Below are 21218 nucleotides of genomic sequence, written 5' to 3'. Positions count from 1 at the left end.
CAAAACATCCAATTTTTACCAGAATTTCGACAACCGAGTTTTAAGCGTCCTAAGCGATCGCAAAAACCGAAGACAAAATTAAAATCGAAGTTAAAAGGAACTCGTAACGTCGAGCGAAGCAAAAATACTCCATTTCTCCACATGAATTTACGGAATTATGTTTGACCTCACTGTGACCTTGACCTTTGACCGATTTTTACCAAAATCTAATCAGCACTAGCCATCACCCTCCTGAATCACGTGGTGTAATTTGACATTGGTAGCTTCTTCCGTTCTCGAGTTATCGTGCCTACAAACAAACAAACAAACAAACAAACGGAAGTCATCAATATACTTACGAAATCTTTAGATTTCGTAAGTAACAAACAAACAGAAACAGAAGTCATCAATATACTCAGGAAATCTTTAGATTTCGTAAGTAATAAAGTGCTGTAATTCGGTGGAGCAAAAATCAGCAGAGGGTCAATGAAGCAATAGATTTGAATTTGCAAATGAATAAACTTGAGTATTTCAGAGTTTGAGAACTAACCTTATGGCATCAGTGTAAGTGACATGGTGAGCAGGACATTTCACAGAAATCTCAGGGAGCCAAAGACCTTTGACACTGCTATGCATGCCACCTCGATTGATCAACCATGTCCGACAACCTAAAATTGAGAAAGGACTTTTAAAAAGACAGATAGAGAGATTTATCAAAAGTTGACTTAAAACACAAAATCCAAAATTTCAAGAACTGCAAAGTGGAAAACACAAGATCACAACCAACTCTGGGTCTTGTTCATGAAGTCAAAAGTTCAGAAAGGTCAATGCTTCAATCCCAAAGGGTTCATCGTCCATAATAACACAGGACAGGTTGCATTGAGATCTTAAATTCTCTCCCAGAAGGAGGGTTAGAGGTGGGGAGCAGTGATACAGGTCTGCAGCAGATCACGAGATTGAAAGTCGACATTTTAAGCTGCAGGTACACGTGGCACCTGTGTTTTAGGAAAAGCAACCCCAAAAAAGACTTACAAAGTTTGATTCAAAATTTCACCAAGTATATTCATTTCTGTCAGGCAAAAACTTTGGATTAAGAAAATGAAATCCCCAAAAGAGCAAACAACATTGTAAGTTTGCAGCATGAAGGAAGCTAAGCCTCAAGCGGGTCTGTCATATAGCTATCACACCAATTGCACTTTGGAATTTCCTATTTCAGCAAATATGATTGCAGCATCTCATTCAGTGTAATTACATATGATTCAAATACAGCTTCCTTGGCCTAGCTGTTGAATCTCGAATTTTAGTCTGACATGCATCTTTTCATATGCAGCGCAAGGCTGTGGGGGTCACATCATTGGCTGAGGGCATGGCTGTGCTGCTGATGCAATGCCCTCTGTAGATTAAAGCAGGAGTTTGTAATTTGTTCATGGTGGTGGTGATTGCTCACCAACTCTTCACGAAGGTTACTGCAAGATTGTTAATGTCCACCAACTAATGCCGGCAGCCGGGACACCCACTTAACGTCCATTCGATGAACGGCACACACATATTGATGAATCACTCGGATGACAGTTTATAGCTGGGCTGGACAGCTTGGAGGCGAGTGTGCGCACCTTTAGGCCATCCTGATAGCCGTAGTCTGACACACATCATTAAAAAGTCTATAAGCTGTAAGATAAATAAATTGAGCCATTAAAGTAACAGATATGCTTGAGGCAGCTGTGGAATTATTTCTGTTCAAACGAAAATGTTGCAGAGAAATAGCAATCCAGTATAGATAGTGCCAGATGGATCAGCCATCTCTACCATCTGAACTGTCAATGGCATCAGAAAAGTACCATCACCGTGTGAACCCCACCAACTCATAAGTGACATAATGTGGAAATGACGTCACTTTTAAACAAATGAGATCCAATAGTCAAAATACCGGGATCATCGGCTGTTAAGTGAATGCAGAAATTCTTTGGAATGTCTTGGTGTGTGCAAAATGGTGAGGAAAGAGGGAATTTGGAAGGAACTGATGGAGGGGACGTTGTAATAAGGGCCATCGTTGACCTACAAAGTAAAACATAAATACAGATGAAGGAAAGGTAAAGGGAATCAAGTTGATGGAAAGTTGTAATCACGTTCTTGGCAAGTTGGGAGGTTAATCACGCCACCCGTGCACACACGAGTCAGATCTGGTGCGCTGGTGCCTCGCTTGCAATCAAAGTTGACCTTTTCTCCTTCAGGTACTCGATGAACAAAGGAATTGTTGATAAACTGCATTCAGGAAAGATGCAGGAGAATATTCTTTCCTTTATCTAAATATTCTTTGGATTACCTGATTGTGTAATCTTTATAATACAGAACTCAGACATTCTAAAGCAATACATTAATTTAAAATGGATATAACTTACAGAGTGGAGTTGTATTGAATGTTATCTTTGCATATTGTATAATGTAATATGGCAAATTGCAATCACAGATTTCAATTCACTGCAGATACAATGGGTTCAAAACAAACCTTCATGATCCTGACTTGCTGATCTGGCTGCAAAATTTGCTTATGTTCTTCCCAAACACCATTGTAACATCATCTGTCGATATTCCCTCTGCTGCATCCCTAACCTCCAGACGCACTCACTCCCACAAATGTTTTATTTTTTCCTTCATTATCATTTCAATATTTACCCTCAGGCTCATAGTGCGGCAGATATGTGAAACCATTGTGGGTTTGGTGGTAAAAGCACCAAAATTGGCACAAATCATGCTAAGAACATATAAATTGATTTTAGCTATAGTGCCAAGCCAGATTTTTCGTTGTTCTCGAAATATGGGCAAAAATCAACGATGGCCGCCACCGCTGGATGTGACATTTTAAAATCGCAATATCTTTGCCAATAATTGACATAGAAAGTTGTATAATGTATTGTTGCGAATTCGCACCCGCCGGCGTGTGAGCGGCCACGTAACTCAAATCGCGGCACGTCGCCCACCGGACGGACAATTCTGTCGTGACCCTCTCGGACTAACGCCGGGAGCTAGTCACAGGTGGGCCTTTCGGCCTCACCACGATCGTGCCAATCGGCCCCCCCGCGCGGGATAGGGTTGTTCGCCAAACTCGACCTACCTAAGTACCCACGCGGAGGGTAGACCGGGCGATCGCACCTCGCCACAGGTCGACTCCGGACACAGGCCACTTAAGCGACCCGTTCCGTACTATCGGGACAACCGAGCGGTGTTATCGTCGGCCTCGACGGTTCCGATTAATTATCGGTCGTATTAAGCCCACTACCAACCCTTTACCTGAAGCAAGATGGAGATTCAATTAATGAAAAGACGAAGCGAAACAGGAAAACAGTTCAACATGATGCACATTTATTCCGCGGCACACAGAGAGCCCACATATACAATTAAACAGAATGCACCTAAAGCAATTGCAACAAAAGAAACACAACAATGCAGATCTACAACCGACTACGCGTACACACGGCAACACTTACACAGTTTTACTTCACCAGACTGGCGCCACACACACACGTTTACACAGAAACAAAAGAAAAGGGCCACCCTCAAAGACAAGGGGGCAGACGGGGCCTATGGGCCAATATTTGCGCGGCACCTGAAAGAGCGGTCAGGTCCGCGAGACCGGGTGGGTCCTACCCGTGTCTTGGTGATGAGCCGCAAATGTGGCAGCGTGGCGGTGCCCCGACTTCGTGCTCCTTCGCGGGTTTCGTTGGCACTGCTTGGAGTGGGGTGGGAACGGGGCCCCCTTTTTGCACTATCTCAGCGCGGGGGAAAAAAAGGGGGGGGATTGTTGATGCTCTGGGGAAAGAGTATAGCTGGCTTGCTTGGGTCCCGTGACGAGCGATTCCACGGCGACCTCATCGCCGACCGCCGTCTTCCTTGCCTCGGACCCGAACTCTTCGGTCTCTTCCCCCAATTCTCCTCAGCCGACTGCAGCAAACCACCTGTATGCCCTCGCCTCCCGACTCCACTCCGCGCTCCAACCCGACTCTGCCCCAAAACTCTCTTCGCCCTTCCAAGGCCGACTCCCCACTCCTCAAAGGCCGACTCCGCTCAAACCGACCCTCTCAAACCGACTCTCTCAAACCGACTCTTTTCCGCGCTCCAAGTTCCAGGCTTCCCCTCTCTGCAGCTCCCCGACAGACTCCGAACCCCGACAGACTGCCCAAATTCGCCCCGCGCTCGGCGCTTTATAGGCCAGCAGGAGAACCCATATGCAAATTTCTGGATCAGAACGAGCTCGGGGGTGGAGCCACGCTCGCCCATTGGACGGAGGAAAAGGGGCGTGAGTCTCCCCTGATCCTAGAATTTGCATATCTCGATTCTACACCGACGCGCCTGGAGGCGGGGCCAAACCGCCCCACGCTTGCTGATTGGACGGATCAGAAGTGGGCGTGTAGGATTCCTGATCCGAATTCTCCTTGGAAAGGCCGCATTTTACACTCGCGGCTCGGCGCGCGTCCCGTACTAGCCCAGGACAGCCCGATGCCCGGTGCTCACAGGTGGTGCGGGAATGGCTGCAGAAGGAGAGAGGTGAAGGTGGTGGAGGGTTTATGGTGGTGGTTTATGGCCATGGTGCCGTTTGGAATGGCGGTGATGCGATGTTTGCGGGAGCGAGTTGTGAAGGTAAAGATCGTGGCTGTTGGCGTTGTTGTTGTTGTGAAGCGGCGTTGTGGTTGGTGGTTGTTGTGTGATGGCGGTTGGTTCGTGGTTGGTTCAAAATAAAGATAGAACAGAAAAACGGCTATCTCAAAGGGTCGCAGCCCGAATGAATCACATTTATTCCCTCTAAACAACGGGTTTGGGGCTAACTGCACATGTACTTACAGAGATATCTCACCTACGGGACCTGAATGGTGGTTTGCGAATTTCCACAACCGCAACAGTATCTATATCTATGTTTTCATACCCATATAAACTGATTAAACACTCAGATTGTACATGAAGTGTTCCTTTCTTCATATAAATGGAATATGACTGCCAAAATGTGTAGATTTTGTGTAATTAATTCTGAAATAATCAAATTAGAATGTTATTTGGATAACATATTTTTATATTCATAGCCATGAGCAAGCACTCCATTAAGAGCACAATATTATGAATTTAAACATTATACATGTACATTCAACTGCATTTCAGGTGAATAACCAGGTATGAACATGTCGGCCAAGAAGAAATGTAAGCTTATCCATGGAGCCAGCATCAGTGTTCCCAAACCTATTGACTGGACAATGTGTAGTCTTTGCGGAAGTGTTACATCTGAAGTGCTCCATTGCCCAGCAAAATCAAGGAAAGCTAGTGGTGTTGGTGCAGGTTACAAAACCCTGGGCGACAATTTGATAATTTTCAGCGAAATGAAACAACCTATTCCAGTTGACATATCACAACTCGATGATGGTACTGGTATTGGAAATACACTGGAAGCACACGAGGCCCAGTGACACAATTCATGCAGATTGAAGTGCTCATCTAGTCGTATAGCCAGAATGGAATCAACAATGTGCACATCTGAAAACCTGAGCGAAGGCCAGCAAAGCAAGTCCCACTATACCTGCCAAGGTTCCTCGCACATTGACGGTGATCTCGATCAAACCAGAAAAAACACATGCTTTTTCTGTGACCAACCAGAGGCCAAAGAGCAACCACTACATGATGCAATGATGCCAAAGGTCACAGCACGAGTGAAGCGTTGTGCAATCAAATTGCAAGATGAGAAGTTGATAGGAAAGCTTAGCAGCGGCGATCTTGTAACTCCAGATGCACGGTATCATGCCAAATGCCTTGTCAAGTTGCACAATGCTAGCACTTGGAGTGGAGAAGATACTAACATAGGTATATCTGGCAGAGTGTCCCATGGCTTTGCACTGGCTGAACTTATAGGTTTCATTGAAGATACACGAAACAACTAAAATAACATTGCCCCGGTGTTTCGTCTTGCAGATCTCATCCAGCTCTACAGTGAACAGCTTCTCGATTTTGGCGTTGAACAGTCTGGTCGGATTCACTCAACAGACTTGAAGATACGGCTACTTGCCAATATACCCGGTCTTCGTGCATTCAAGCAAGGTCGCAATGTGATGCTGAGCTTTGAAGATGATGTTGGACTAGCATTGAAAGAGGCAACCTTGGATGACTACGACAATGAAGCAATATACCTAGCGAAGGCTGCACAGATAGTCAGAAGAGATATGCAACAGAAAACCTCGACATTCACTGGATAGTTTGGAAACAACTGCCAGGAAGAAGCCATACCACAATCGTTACTTGCACTAGTTAGCATGATAATGGATATAACAAATATAAAAAAAAACAAGGACCCAGGCACATTTCATCAATCTGCTCTCACTGTGGCACAATTGCTTCAATTCAACAGCTCGACAAGGAGACTGGCTTCGTCAACTGGAATACGTCATAACAGACAAAGAAACACCTCTTCCTGTCTATCTTGGGCTCTTGATTCACGGACAAACCCGCAAGGGTGAGTTGGTAGAAACCTTATTCCATCTTGGTGTCTCCATTTCCTATGACAGAGTTCTGGACATATCTACAAATATGGCGACTGCGGCAGCTACTCATTATGAGAAGGATGGAGTTGTATGTCCGCTAATTTTGAGAAGACATCTGTTTACAACGGCAGCAATTGACAACATAGACCACAACCCGACATCAACATTTGCACATACATCATTCCATGGCACAGGCATCTCTTTGTTCCAAAATAGAGCAACTGAATCAGATGGTACAGAACAAGAGAGAACTCCAACAGAGAACTCTGGTAGAATTGCACATTCCAGTTCACACTACAGCATACCAGAATCGCATACAAATGCAAAGCCAGTTTCACCAAGAACGAAGGAACCAGTGATACCCCCAACTGAAGATCATCCTGCAACAAATGACGTCCTTCTGAAAACTGCATTAGGAGATGAACACGTTTGGCTGGAAAAAAAACAAGGGAGCAGCGAAGTGACAACACCCAAAGCACGGACGACCCAATTTCGTGGTCTGCATATCACGGCAATCGTCACACTGAACACATAGAGCCAAGCATCAATTCTCTCCTACCTCTATTTCCAGATGATTCGAAATCCATTGGAATGATTCGACATTCAATGGACGTTGTCAAGCAGGCGGTGGAATTCCAGAACCCAGGACAGGTTCCAGTAGTAACGCTAGACAGGTTCCAGTCAAATCATCCCATGTAAAACGAGCCAGGCATGTACACATCGTCACATGCAGTACTCTATGGATACTTCTCCATCAGGCATATGACGAATACTGCCAAGCAGAAAGTGAACCATCATCCTTCGAAGACTGGTGCACGAGACAGAAGGAAAAGTGCCCCCAGTTCAAGTACTGGCATACTGTTATGGAAATGCAGCTCCTTCTCTTGATCTTTGTGAGATCGCTTCGTGAAGGAAACTTTCAAATGTACTTAGCTTCATTGTTGGCAATTGTTCCATGGTTCTTTGCGTTCGACCACACTCACGATTGCAGGTGGCTTCCAGTCCATATACGCGATATGTCAACGCTAGAAGCATGACTTCTCGACGTAGCAGAACAGTTCTCACAAAGAAAGTTTGTGGTGTGCAAGTCGAGCAGGCCGTTCTCCGCAATATCAATCGACCATGCTCATGAACAAAATAATGCTATCGTCAAAGGCATCGGTGGAGCTACTGATCTGATGTTAAATCCGAAAGCCATGCTGAGATGGACGGTTGCGGGACCAGAAATAGCAAGGGCGATAACCGAGTTTGGCACAAACTGCCTGCCTTCGCGGAAACGAGAAGTGCAGCAAAAACATCATGAGCACACGCTATCCTCACAAACATCATATGCACGAGACGTGAATGCACTAGTCACGACCTTTGAAACTATGGGAAATCCATTCACAGAAGAAACAACAGAAGTGCTTGTCCTCAATACCAAGGATGTTGCTGACCCTAAAGTATCTGAAAGCATTACTAAAATTGAGGATCTTGGCAAACAGCAATACCACAAATTCAGAGAAGAGCGACTAATTCAGACAACCAAAACCCTAACGGAACCCATCACAAAGAACAAACTTCCGCTTTTCGGAAACCCACTGGTGAGGAATTCTTCGAGGTCATCACCACTAGTATCATCTCTCAAGAACGACTGTGCTCTATTCTCTCGATTATTTCTTGCATGTCAGACCAGAGATGGTGACTTGGACAATTTCTTCAGACACAAAAATGATGCTTACCCACCATCATTATCACAGTTTGGAGACCTTCGCCTCGGTACAAAATCCGATGTTGTTCGTTGTCTGGAGGAGATGAGCGACTCCCTTAGAGACATTCCTTCCGTTGATGTCCTGGTTCTCGATGACTCGGCAATTGTCTGCATGCTGAAGCCTGTTGGACCGATGACGTTCCTTGAGTACGCAGAGTCTGTATTTTTTTCTTACATACGGTCGCATCTCACGTATGTAACACGCCTCGACGTTGTCTGGGATGTATACATTGATGACAGTCTCAAGTCATCAACACGAGAAAGACGCGGCAAGGGGGTTCGAAGACGTGTGGCACCCACAAGCAAAGTTCCAAGAAACTGGCAAGAATTTCTCCGTGTAGCCAAGAACAAATCTGAGCTCTTTGAATTCCTGGCTATTCAGGTAATGTACAGCTACATGAAAATTATTAACATAACAATATATATATATATATATATATATATATATATATATATATATATATATATATATTGGATATTGAGTGATGAATAACACGTGCCTAACATATATTGTCACGGTAATGAAGCATATCGATGGTTTTTACGTTTTAGGTCGCAGAGAATTTTACGACAGAGAAAGAAGTGATTCTGACCTGCAAACAGAATGTTCTCTCGTGTAACATCAATCGGGATGTTTCATCACTGTCGCCTTGTCCACAGGAAGAAGCCGACACCAGAATGTTTCTCCATGTAGCAGATGCACTCGAGAAAGGCTACCGGAAAGTGATGATTCAAACTGTTGATACTGATGTGCTGATTCTGACAGTGTATTCTGCTTCATTCGCGGCAGACGCTGAAATATGGTTGGCATTCGGCGTTGGAAAGAATCTGCGATATATTCCTGCTCACCAAATTGCAAAGGAAATGGGAGAGGAGCGATCTAGAGCCCTGCCAATGTTTCATGCCTTTACCGGGCGTGACACGACATCTTCGTTTGCTGGTAGAGGGAAAAAGATGGTGTTCCAGTTGTGGAAAGCACTTCCAGAAATTACACCGGTATTCGCTCACTATATGGCCTCTCCTAATGAGTTTGACGAAATGAAGATGGCACCATTTGAGAAGTTTGTGACCTTGTTGTATGATAAAACGTCCTCAGAAGTCAGTGTAGATTTAGCCAGAAAGTACATGTTCACCGCAAAAGGCAGACCAATAGATGCGATTCCACCAACTGAAGCTGCCCTGTTCGAACACACCAAACGTGCAGTACACCAGGCTGGATTTGTATGGGGACAGATGCACATGCGGTCACCAGATGTTCCATCGCCAAGTTCCTGGGGTTGGAGAAGAAGTCTGACGCTCAAATGGGAGCCTAGTTGGACAATACTACCAGAAGCTGTGGCCTTGTGCTCAGAACTACTGAAGTGTGGGTGCCAAAATAGATGCGTCGGACACTGTAAATGCGTAAAAGCAGCATTGAAGTGTACATCACTGTGCCGGTGCAGCGGAAACTGTAAACAAAATGGAAATGAATGAGATGGTTGAGGAACTCAAGCCAGAGCTACGATTGTCACCGTGTGAGATAAATGAAACACATACATTTTAGTGGATTGTTTTAAAGTCGGATTTGACATTTTATTTCTACTATTTTATTGACATTTTATTTAATATTTTCTCACGTAATACTGGTATTATGTTGTGCAATCATGCATTTATTTCCAATTGAACACTATTATTGCGATTTATTTTCAGTCAGGATTGTGTGTTTTGAAAGTGACACATGTACATACAAATATGATGTTGTGTTATTAAATGTTATTTGTTATTCATCACAACATGTGATTATATTTGTTTATGTGTAATTATGTTTGGTGTTCAAGCAATCAAAAGTATTACTGTGTATGGTTTCTGGTCAAAAGTTCTTTTTGAAAGTATTGTGTTCATGGCGTTGAAACTATTGTTTTACAGCTTGAATTATTGAAAGTTTGATGTTTATTATAAATGTTTTAAAGGATCATGATGATGTTTGACTTGATTTTATTTTGCTCTTACTGAACTCTTTACGCCTGGGAGCCTGGGGTGTATCAACAAATGACATTGTGATTCGATTTATAGTTCAGAATCGATTATTCGCATAAAATCAGCACATTTTGGCAGTCATATACCACTTATACTAGTACGGAAGCATGCTATGTTCAATCTGAGTGTCTAATCAGTTTCTATGGGTATGAAAACATAGGTATAGACACCTTATGCAACTTTCTATGTCAATTATTGGTAAAGATATGGCGATTTTAAAATTTCACAACAAGCGGTGGCGGCCATCTTGGATTTTTGCCCATATTTCTCATACAACGAAAAATCTGGCTTGGCACTATAGCTAAAATCAATGTATATGTTCTTATGATGAACTGTGCCAATTTTGGTGCTTTTACCCCCAAACCCACAATCGTTCTGATATTATACACATATCCGCCACACTATCATAATAATTTGTGAAACAAAACTTGGTAATTCACAGCATAGATATAAGGGTCACACACACACATACACACACACACACGCACGCACGCACGCACGCACGCATGCACGCACGCACGCACGCACACACACACACACACACACACACACACAGAAGCCTGGTGTTGGCTTAGTGGTTAGGGTGGTGGCTTGGGATCCCAGGGTCCTGAGTTCAAGCCCCGTTGGCTGCTGAATTAACACCAGGGGGTTGACTCAGCCTGTCATCCTTCCGAGGTCGGCGAAATGAGTACCAGTGTACTGGTCCCGGTGTATGCCCCGGTTAGAATAGGTGTACCATATCCCTGTGTGTCGTAAGAGGCGACCAGGGTTGGCGTCGGGAAGGGCATCCGGCCATAAAACATTGCCTCAAGAAAAAAAGCCAACCCCTGCACAGCAGGGAAAAATGGCTGTAAAAACACACACACACACACACACACACACACACACACACACACACACACACACACACACACACACACACACACACACACACGGCGAGGCCAGCAGAGTGGGGGAGGGTAGGGGTGATCTTGACAGATAACCAACAATCTGTATTTCCGGTTGCAAGGCCACAGAATCTGTGTGCTCTTCCGCCGCCCACGCCTGTTCCCCCCCCCCGTCCCCGTCCCCCCCCCCACATATATCTCCCCTGAGATAAGCTTAGAAGTCTCTTTTGTTGGTCCCTTTCTTGTTTCTCTTTTCTCCCAATTGTGTAACTGCTTTCCTAAGGCGATTCAAACCCACACTACCAACCAGGGCTTCAAGGAGACGGTACACTACCATCCCATATCATGTCCAAACTCATTCTATTCCACAATCTTTACCCCTATAAACCCTATCTAACCCAACTTGCAGGCTACTGTGTTTCTTTCCCCCTCACCTTTGTCTCCCCTTCTTCTGTTCGTCAATTCCTCGCTATTTTAATCCATACTGTGGGTCAGCTGTCAGTTCTTTTCCTTTTTACCCTCATTTCCCTCGCTCTTCCATGAGCCAAGATCTTATATAAAAAATAAATAAATGTAAATATATATTATTTGAATATAAATATGTGATTACAAATAATTAAAGATGACTTCATGCTATGGATGAATCAAAATTTGCAAAAGAACAAATGCACAAAGAGAATACAAAAAAAAAACAAATGAAACGGTGCTCCAGTACTTATAGTAAAACATACAATAAGTATTGTTATGTGGAAGGGGGGAGGGATCCATAGCGAGAATGTGTTAAGAATCATCTTGACCATGTGCTCGAGTAGGTTTGATTTACATCAGTATAAGAGACCCGTCAGAAGTAAGTTGTATGCAATATGTGCACTGAGGAGGCAGTGACCATCCATCATCGAGCACAACAGAGTATCAGGTAAGGAAGCGTGATGTAAAACCTGTCCACAAGTAAAGCCAGATGGACGACATGACGAAATTGAAAATGAGCACATAAAAGCACTATAGCTGCAGCATTGGGAATTATCGTGCTGGCCGCTTCACGGAGGACCTACACATGGCGGTATAGTGTGCTGTCGCAAAGTGACTAGACGTGGGAAAGACAATCGCTGAAGGCACTGTCCCCACACAACAGGACAGCTAATGACACGAACAGCCACCTGTTTGAGGGCAGTCCTAAGGGAGTAAGAGCCACCTGCATGCGGAGAGATATATTCTCTCTCATTCTCTCTCATTCTCTCTCATTCTCTCTCATTCTCTCTCTCTCTCTCTCTCTCTCTCTCTCTCTCTCTCTCTCTCTCTCTCTCTCTCTCTCTCTCTCTCTCTCTCTCTCTCTCTCTCTCTCTCTCTCTCTCTCTCTCTCTCTCTCTCTCTCTCTCTCTCTCTCTCTCTCTCTCTCTCTCTCTCTCTCTCTCTCTCTCTCTCTCTCTCTCTCTCTCTCTCTCTCTCTCTCTCTCTCTCTCTAGTTTCGCCTGTGAGCATCGGATTCTGTCTGGACTCTCCTCCTTGGTGCAAGGGACTCTCCTGTCCATTTATTTATTAATAGCATATTGTCCTCCCTTCCGTATTGCCTTAATAAATAGATTTATTTGTAAAAATGATCTTTTAGACGAGACGGATTATCAGGAATTTGAACCCCCATAGGCATTTTTCGGTAAAAGTTGGTAACTTGATTTTTTAACCTAATTGATATGTGCTGAATCCCCAAAAATATGTTACCAGGCTGAAATTTATGTTTGAAGGCATGAAAAATGAAAAACAAAATGTCCGCTATTTTGTTTGGGTGACATTTTGAATTTCTTTTATATCTCATGTCATACCATTGTTTCTTGCCATGCAAGGGAGCACAATGTAGTATTGAAGTAGTTCAGAATACATAGTGGTCATCTACTACCTGACCATCCAGATTTAATCACTTAATTTTTTTTTGTTAACCTGAAAGAATATTCAATGTTATGGTAACTTTCCGATTATACAGCGTCGATGTTGACTTTTTTCGTTCTATTTCTTTTACCTACACATGATATTTTATTTCATGTTTCAGAACAAAGATGGACCCACTGATTAACTTGAAGAGACGATCCCCTGTGTCACACAACCTGTGTATTATCTGTCAAAAAGACAATAAGGATGACCTTAGGGATTCCAGTGATCAAGGTTTGAAACGCATAGAACTCGTCACCTCCACCAGGAGAAAACTTAGAGACTACAAATACCACGATGCAATTGATCGAAGAGAGAATGCTTTCACATCAGGATTTACAAGTTCACTAGTATGGCACAGAAACTGTTATGCACAATATACCGACAAGGGCAAAATCGAGAGACTGCAGAATGAGTTCCAAAGACAAGGATGCTCAACAGAAGCAAGTACTTCTGCGGATACTGGTAAACGTTCCATGCCAGGTCGCAAATCTGTCATGCCGATGGACTGAAATCAGTGTCTGTTCTGTCAAACGTCTTCACAGAAACAGGATCATTTCTGTAATGACGTTGAAGAAGAGCCAGGAGATTCTGCAGGCTGCAGTATTTGATCGAAATCTGTCTGTTCGTCTTGCAGGCGTGAACGATCTCATAGCGGCTGAAGGCAAATATCACTTAGCTTGTTACATTGGTTTCTCAAAGTCAGTAGTGTTCTAGAACTATCTACAGTTTGGGATCGTTACTGCATATTAGCTGGGGAAGCTAGTGTCACCATCCCCCAATCATATGTAAGTCGTCGATCTTCCTTCAAGGAAAGTCTTATTGCCGGTACAGGAGATGTGTTAGACTTAATCGTTTTGCCAGATCGAACAGTGACAAATGACAGATGTCTACTTTTCCCTTCCAAGTACAAGCATGTACCTTTATCAGAAATTCCTGTTGCGGAATCGGATGATGACTTGTTGAAAATACCTGTATTCAAACCCGAGAGTGATATTTTCATGTCATTGGTGCATGTGGCATTGAAACTCCGTGGAGATATCTTGGCGCACCCAGGACATACAGGTTTTGATATCGGTGGCGAGAAGGCTGCAGATTGTGTTCCCGACTCACTGTATATGTTCCTGAGACTGCTGTATGAAGATCCTTCGGTACTGCACAGCGAACCAGATAGCACCGATGTTATTCCAGTAAGAATCAAGGTGCTCATTGTTGGTCAAGATATGATGTTCGGTGTCAGTGGCGGAAAGAAGTGGACACCAAAACATATTGGACAAGGCAGCATGCTGCATCAGGCAACTACATCAAAGAAACTTCTTCAACTTTTCCACAGTGGTGGACACACCATAAGTTATGAATCAGTTTTGAAGTTAGACGCATCTCTTGCCGAAAGTACACTCTTAACCATGCATCCTCAGACTGGTGCTGTCATTCCACCTAACTTGCTGAGAGATAGGTTTGTATATTTCACAGCAGATAATATTGATATAAACGATGCTACACTGGATGGGAAGAAAACCTTTCATGCAACGCAAGCTGCAGCATGGCAGAGAGGGCCGGCTCCTGACTTACTGTTAAGCAATCTCAAGCCATCCAATTAAACCAAGCTTGATGTCCCCACAGCGATGGATGAGTTGATTCCTGACAGCATCATTGAAGGACATGCAGATGTTACATTCCAAGAAGCTGTACAGAAAGATTGGTGCACTGTCACCGAGGGTAAAAGTGATGCCGCTATCAGAGCACGAGCAACTATGACCTTTGTCATTGAAAGGCAGGACAAAGCTACCAAACCTGGTTGGAGCACGTTCAATCAAGCCAACAGCTCTGATGTTCATGAAGTGACTACCATAGGTTACATGCCAATAATACAAGCACCTGCCCATGAACTGGACACACTCAATACTGTTGTTCAGAGATTTATTCATGTATCTTCATCACTTGGACAGAAACATGTTGTGCTGACCATAGACTAGGCACTGTATTGTAAACTGATGGAATTAAAATGGGCGACTCCACAATACAAGCACATCCTTATCCCACGATTGGGAGGGTTGCATACCTCGATGAACTTTCTAAAACTTATAGGACAACATATGCAGGCTTCCAGTTTGTCAGAGGTCTGGGTTGAGAGTGGCATTCTGGGTCCTGTATCAACAGAAAAGGCTCTGGAAGGCAAGTCTTACACCAAGGGGATGCGTGCACACAAACTCACATTTCACGCTATGTGGCAGATCCTCCTCCCACAATTACTTGATCACTTTAAGGAATCTGACAGATCTGGGGAGTGAAATAAGGACCAAACATGGCGAAGTCCTCATCACTCGTCTGGCAACAGGCAGATTTCGTGATGCAATGGCTGAATTCATCACTCATAGAGCCACAGACAGTGTGAATTTCACATACTGGTGGAACTATATGGAGATGGTAGTTGGACTGCTGATGTACACTCGTGCTCAACGTGATAGCCTTTGGAATCTTCATCTGTACTCCTTCCAGTGCATGCTTCCATTCTTCTTGCGCTATGACCACACAAATTATGCACGGTGGGGTCCCGTCTATCTAGCTGAAATGCATCAACTCCCGGGTGAGGTGTTAGAGGAATTTCAGTGAGGAAACTTCGTCATGAAAGGTTCAGCTCAGAAGTTTAATCAGGTGAGCCCCAACATGAGCCAAGAGTGTTGGTAAAAACACTTGGGTAGCCTTTGGTAAAATTGGTAAAATGTTGGTAAAATGCTGTTGGTAAAAAAGGTGGTGGCATTGTGGGAATAACCAAAACCTCATCTGCTCTGAGTCGTTGGGCATTGTCATACAACTTGAGGGCCCACATTGCTATGAATACCAGGAGCATGTTCAACCTTGGCTTGGATGATCAACTCATCCACAGTGAATCTACCAACTCCAGAAACCAATGTGACAATGCTGATGAGGCTGCAGTTCTGGCAGTGTTACAGAGATTCAATCTCTTTTCTCTTGACTCATCACCAACAGTTCTCCAAAGCTTAGCAAACAAGGACCTGGCTACAGATGATATCCAACATCTCTGCTCAACGCGAATTCACATGGCACTGATCTCGTATCTTTTGTTGAAATGAGGCTTGTAAGGACAAGGAATGTTCCAGGACCTAAATTGCGAGACACACTGCCAAAAAACGAACCCTTGACATTTGCCAAGTTGTATGAGATTGACAAGGCTTGCAGGGACAAAACAAAGACACTTAAGGTAGACAGAAATATCCTTCAGCGTTTGGTAACAGCGTACGAGGTAAGGAGAAATGTGAATCTTCCCAACATCTTGCAACATGAACTCATGCCCATGCCTTTATCTTTGGCTCAACTGGATGGATCTCTGAGGTCAGGAGAAAAAGCTGTCCTACAGAAGATATTGATTACTGGTGTATTATGTCCAGCAACCTTGGAACAGGAAGGACACTCTTGTCTTATCATTAATGGCAATGCTCTCATTCATGCCATTGGAAAGCCACATGGAGTTAGTACCTTTGGAGAACTGTCAGACGTGTTTGTTGAGGCCATGTTTCAAACTGGACGACACTACTCCAGAACCGACATAGTTTTCGACAGATACTTTCAGTCATCCATCAAAACAGGTACTAGAGAGAGACGGTCCAAAGATACAAGACCAGTTCGTAGGATCATCGAAGGGAGAGAGGTTCCACTGCCAGACAGCTGGTCTAGCTTCCTAGCTCTACCAGCCAACAAGACCGATTTGATAATTAATCTTTCTCTCCGCTCAGTTGTTAGAGCAATCGCCTTCTGACAAGACCATTGTTGTTGCCGGTGGTTTCACAAGAGATGATGATGTTCAGAGCACCAGCCCGGAAGTGGATGTTGATCTCCTCAAGGCCTGCCACGAAGAGGCCGACACCAGAATGATTGTTCATGCAATACAGTGTCAAGCCGATTGTATCGTGGTGTCAGCCTGTGATACTTCGTTCTGTTGCTGGCTCATTATGAGAAGATTAACTGTCATTCTCTGTGGATGAAATCTGGCACCGCAAGAAAGCAAAAATTCATCACCGTACACACTATTCACCAAAACTTGAGCAAAGGTATGGTGGATACACTCATCCCCTTCCATGCACTAACCGGATGTGATAGTACTTCATTGTTCGCAGGACATAGCAATAAATCAGAATGGAAAATATTCGAAAACCAGCACGGGCTTCTGAATGGTATGAATCATCCCACACTTACATTGGGAGGAGAGAAGACTGCGGTGAATTTCGTGTGCAGAATATATGGATTATCCGATGTAGAGAGTACCAACAGTGCCAGAGTCATTCTGTTCAAGAAGGGTCGTACAGCTGAAGCTCTCCCACCAACAAACGATGCTCTGCACTACCACATACTACGAACTCACTATCAATCCTTGGTTTGGAATCAAGCTCATGTTCTGAAGCTGGTTTTACCTGCTCCTGATGATTGTGGATGGCAAACAGAAGATGGCCGGCTAAGGCCGGCTCACGAGTCTTACTCCAGTACCAGTAGCGTGCATTGAGGTGATATCCTGTGGATGCAAGACAGGATGCAGAACAAGTAGATGCAAATGTAGAAAAGCAACCTTGACCTGTACGGGTGCATACAGTCGCACTGATGGACTGGAACAGTGCATGAACAATGCCTGAAAATCACATCTGAAAACGAAGAATATGTTGCTGAATAAATTTCATCCAATCATTGTATTCCTTGAATATATAACTTTGGAAATATATACCATACATCGGTTTTTTGCCCGGAAAGTCAACATACAATAAACCATATTCTAAGGTTAAAGAACATTTTGCATTTTTTATAGTGATCAAATATGGGTGGAGAGGCATAGGATGATTACCAGATATTCAGAACTACTTCTATACTATTTTGCGTTTACATGCATAGCAACGAACAATCATATGACATCAGATATCTCAAAAATCCAAATCACAATCCGATCGAAATAGCAGCCATCTTGATTCGCATTTTTCATGCCTTCAAACGCAAATTTCAGGCTGGGAACGTATTTTTTCGGACTCCGCATACCTCAAAAAAGTTAAAAACTCATGTTACCAACTTTTACCTCAAAATGCCTATAGGAGTCTTAAAAAGAGACTTTTTAGATTTTCCGCCTAGTGTATTTCCACCCGATTGCCTTCATGCATGCTCGGACCAACTGCCAGTTTCAGAGCGCATTTGAATGGCCTTTGGGGAACATTAAATTACAATAAGTATTCCCACTATCAGAGCATGGATAGATAAGCAAGTACTGTCTAATCGCAGTAGCTTGCAGAATTGTTTGGCTATTCATGTAGGTCTTGGACCTCCAGCGCAGAGGGTCTGTGTTAGCAGACCCCCTGATGCGATTGTATGTCCTACATGATTGTTCATAGGACTGTCCTGTTTTGAAACCATCATGTCCTGCTAATTATTCGGCTTTCAGTAACAAAATAAAAAATAAAATAAAAAACAGATGCCGGAGTTAAATGAGTTGGGTAATGTAACTCATTCCATTGAATACAAAAATAAGTACAAGTTTGTAACTATCATGAAGACAGGGAGGAGAAAAGGACTTGAACATTACTATTTTCGTACATGATGGGATATCCTGTTTTTCTAACAATAATAATTAAAAAAATAGATTGTAGATTGTGCTCACATCAGCTGATTTAGAGGTTTTAGATTGAAAACAATAAACATACGTACCGCATGCCGATATCTATGGAGTGGAATCAGATTATTGTTGACCAACGACTGCCGCGATATTAGGCAAGTACGATCAGAGTCTGTGTGTGAAAACATATTTACACATAAATGAAATAACTCATTTCCTTATGGTCACAAATATTATGGAAAATAAATCGGTGCATTTGGGGAGATTGTATACAATTAATATAGTCATGGCGAAGGAGTAAGCTATGAAATGGTCATTTGTCAAACCTTTTCCGCAAAGTGGCAACTCCATTGTTCCCGATTGGCAGTGTGCATGAATGTTCAACAGTTGTTGTTTTTTTCCATCTTCACAAAGAAAATTCACATGGCCTCCAAAAGGAATTTCATAATGATATGTTGGGGTGTACCACTATGATATAGCAGAAGGGGTTAGGGAGGAGGCAACAATGATGGGAGATGAGATCGGGTTTTCAAATGAGAACGAAGTGGGTTGCAGTGGGTGATATTATTCAACATGCTGTTTGGTTAATTGATGTCGTACAAACACATCTTAACAGACACTCAAGCATAGTTATCAAGAAGGAAACACGTGATTTTTTTAACCAATCATTCCCCAACGATATTCTGATCGAGTTACTTAACTTCTAAAATTTAATGCATCCATCAGTTTTTTCCATTATTTTAATCTTCTTACGAAATGTAAGATGACGGCCCCAATTATTCCCACCTTCTTGTGGGATAGGCTGGAGGGCCCTTTTGCTGAATTTTTTTCACATTAATCAACTGGCCAGGCCTGATGTTAGATTGGAGTTGAATTGGGCATGAATTTATTTCTTAAGGGGGCTGTTTTTATACATACATATACATATATATATACATATATATATATATATATATATATATATATATATATATATATATATATATATATACAGAACATACATATGTATACAGAACATACATATGTATACAGAACATACATACATATATACATATATATATATATATATATATATATATATATATATATATTGTTATGGAATTGGCCCTTAATGGGATTACTAAGTATAGGATTAGCTCAGATCCCCCATTAAATGCCTGTTTAGATAGGTTGTTTGGTATAAGGGACGGTACGTGTGTGTCGGGAGTTGTAGAAGACTGTGTTTTTATGTTCATACGGTGGTGAAACGAGAGATGATTTTTCTTCCTCTCCTGTATGAACGAGAGAGGAGTGGCCGAGAGCGAGAGGTGTGGCCTGAACAGGAAGTGACGTGAGGGGGCGGAGCCTTTGGTCAGTTGGTCGACGAGAGAGGCGTGTGTCGAAGCCGAGAGAAGCGAGAAAAGAAAAGAGACCTCGTGAAAACGGTCGAGTGTGTGGAAATGTTCGCTCTTGAAGCGTGTTCGTGATTCAAAAGGAGGAACAAAAGCAGTGCTGTGTGTGAGGAACGGCCGGGTTCTCGTGGCGTGCTCGGAGTCTCTTCGAGGTGAGCGAACGAAGGAGGCACCGTGTTGGATCTGCCGGGAGAGACGTTGAACCGACCTGTAAGTTGGTGATTCGACCGAGAGAGGAACTGAGAGGACGAAGCGGGAGTCGGGCTTTGAGGCGGGAAGGCCGGAGCAGAGATGCCGGAGCATCTGACGGTCCTTGCTCATCTCACGGCTCAACACGTTGTGATCCGCCTGTGGAACTCGGACCTCGACTGGGGCTTGTCTGGAGGACAGGGCAGGCCGGGATTTGTGTGCTGGACAGTGAGAGAGATCAGTTGAGGCCCACCTTCGACCCTATGCGAGGTCAGAGCGCGCGGAGACCGCGCACGCGGTGGCTAAAGGAGCAGGAAAGGCACTGCGCCGCCATCTCGCCATGCGGCACGTTCCAGCGGAAGTTTGAACCCGTGGACACCACCGCTTATTACGAGCGACATTCGTGCTTTTGGACACGGTCCTCTCGTCCATGAGCCATCACCAAGTACTCTGTCTGCATGCATGCTGTTTGTCTGTCTGTCTTGTTTGCACGTGTTGTATAAGGCATATTTCGTAGTGATCCCCTCGAAACCTTTAGACCGTGGTTCCCCAGGTAAGAACGGGTTGATTGTTAATAAAAAACAATGTCGTGTTTATTGCTTGTGTTGTGATCCCTGATGTTCCCGAATAAATCTGGTTATTTCTTATGCAGTTGCCGCTATGGATTAATGCGTGTCGCATCGAGGAACGATCCGTTTGTTTGGCATATAAAACCAAAGTGGTTACAGACTGGTAGACTCCGCTCGGTCACTGACAAAACCAGTCTGTAACCAGGGGTTCTATCTCCCCAACTGGTAAGGTTCAGGATTACGTTGGTATCGCGATTGAAGACGCGTGACCCGAGGCCTGTGCCGAGCCGGCTGGCGTTATAGACTCCCGGAGACGGCAGTGGCGAGGCTGGCACCAAGGAGCGGGTCAGATTCCCACCACCCCGGATCTGCAACAATATGTGTGTGTGTATAT

The 21218-nt window shown here is 43.8% G+C and overlaps 2 protein-coding genes and 1 pseudogene across 8 annotated transcripts in view; 2 read left to right on the top strand and 1 right to left on the bottom strand.

Moving 5' to 3' along the window:
* LOC147030884 (uncharacterized) overlaps nt 1-21218 on the bottom strand; it is a 227547-nt gene that overhangs the window by 79949 nt on the left and 126380 nt on the right. For all 7 annotated transcript variants that reach the window (XM_085875426.1, XM_085875424.1, XM_085875423.1 and 4 more), the window contains 4 exons: nt 19002-19143; nt 18768-18847; nt 2106-2241; nt 530-647 (listed from right to left, as the gene is read on the bottom strand). In XM_085875426.1, coding sequence (XP_085731552.1) covers nt 530-647; nt 2106-2241; nt 18768-18847; nt 19002-19143 — 476 coding nt within the window. The remainder of the gene's footprint in view (nt 1-529; nt 648-2105; nt 2242-18767; nt 18848-19001; nt 19144-21218) is intronic.
* On the top strand, nt 5646-6470 carry LOC147030889 (uncharacterized; annotated as a pseudogene).
* Nucleotides 8357-9717, top strand: LOC147030888 (uncharacterized). Its single transcript, XM_085872053.1, has 2 exons — nt 8357-8626; nt 8797-9717. The coding sequence occupies exons 1-2, from the start codon at nt 8357-8359 to the stop codon at nt 9715-9717; spliced, it is 1191 nt and encodes a 396-aa protein (XP_085728179.1).

Source organism: Eptatretus burgeri, chromosome 3 (assembly GCF_056783735.1).
Source record: "Eptatretus burgeri isolate ZD-2024b chromosome 3, Ebu_testis_v1, whole genome shotgun sequence".
In the NCBI taxonomy this organism is placed as follows: Eukaryota; Metazoa; Chordata; class Myxini; order Myxiniformes; family Myxinidae; genus Eptatretus; species Eptatretus burgeri.
The sequence above is the reverse complement of the archived record's forward strand: the minus strand, read 5'-3'. Positions and strand labels throughout refer to the sequence as shown.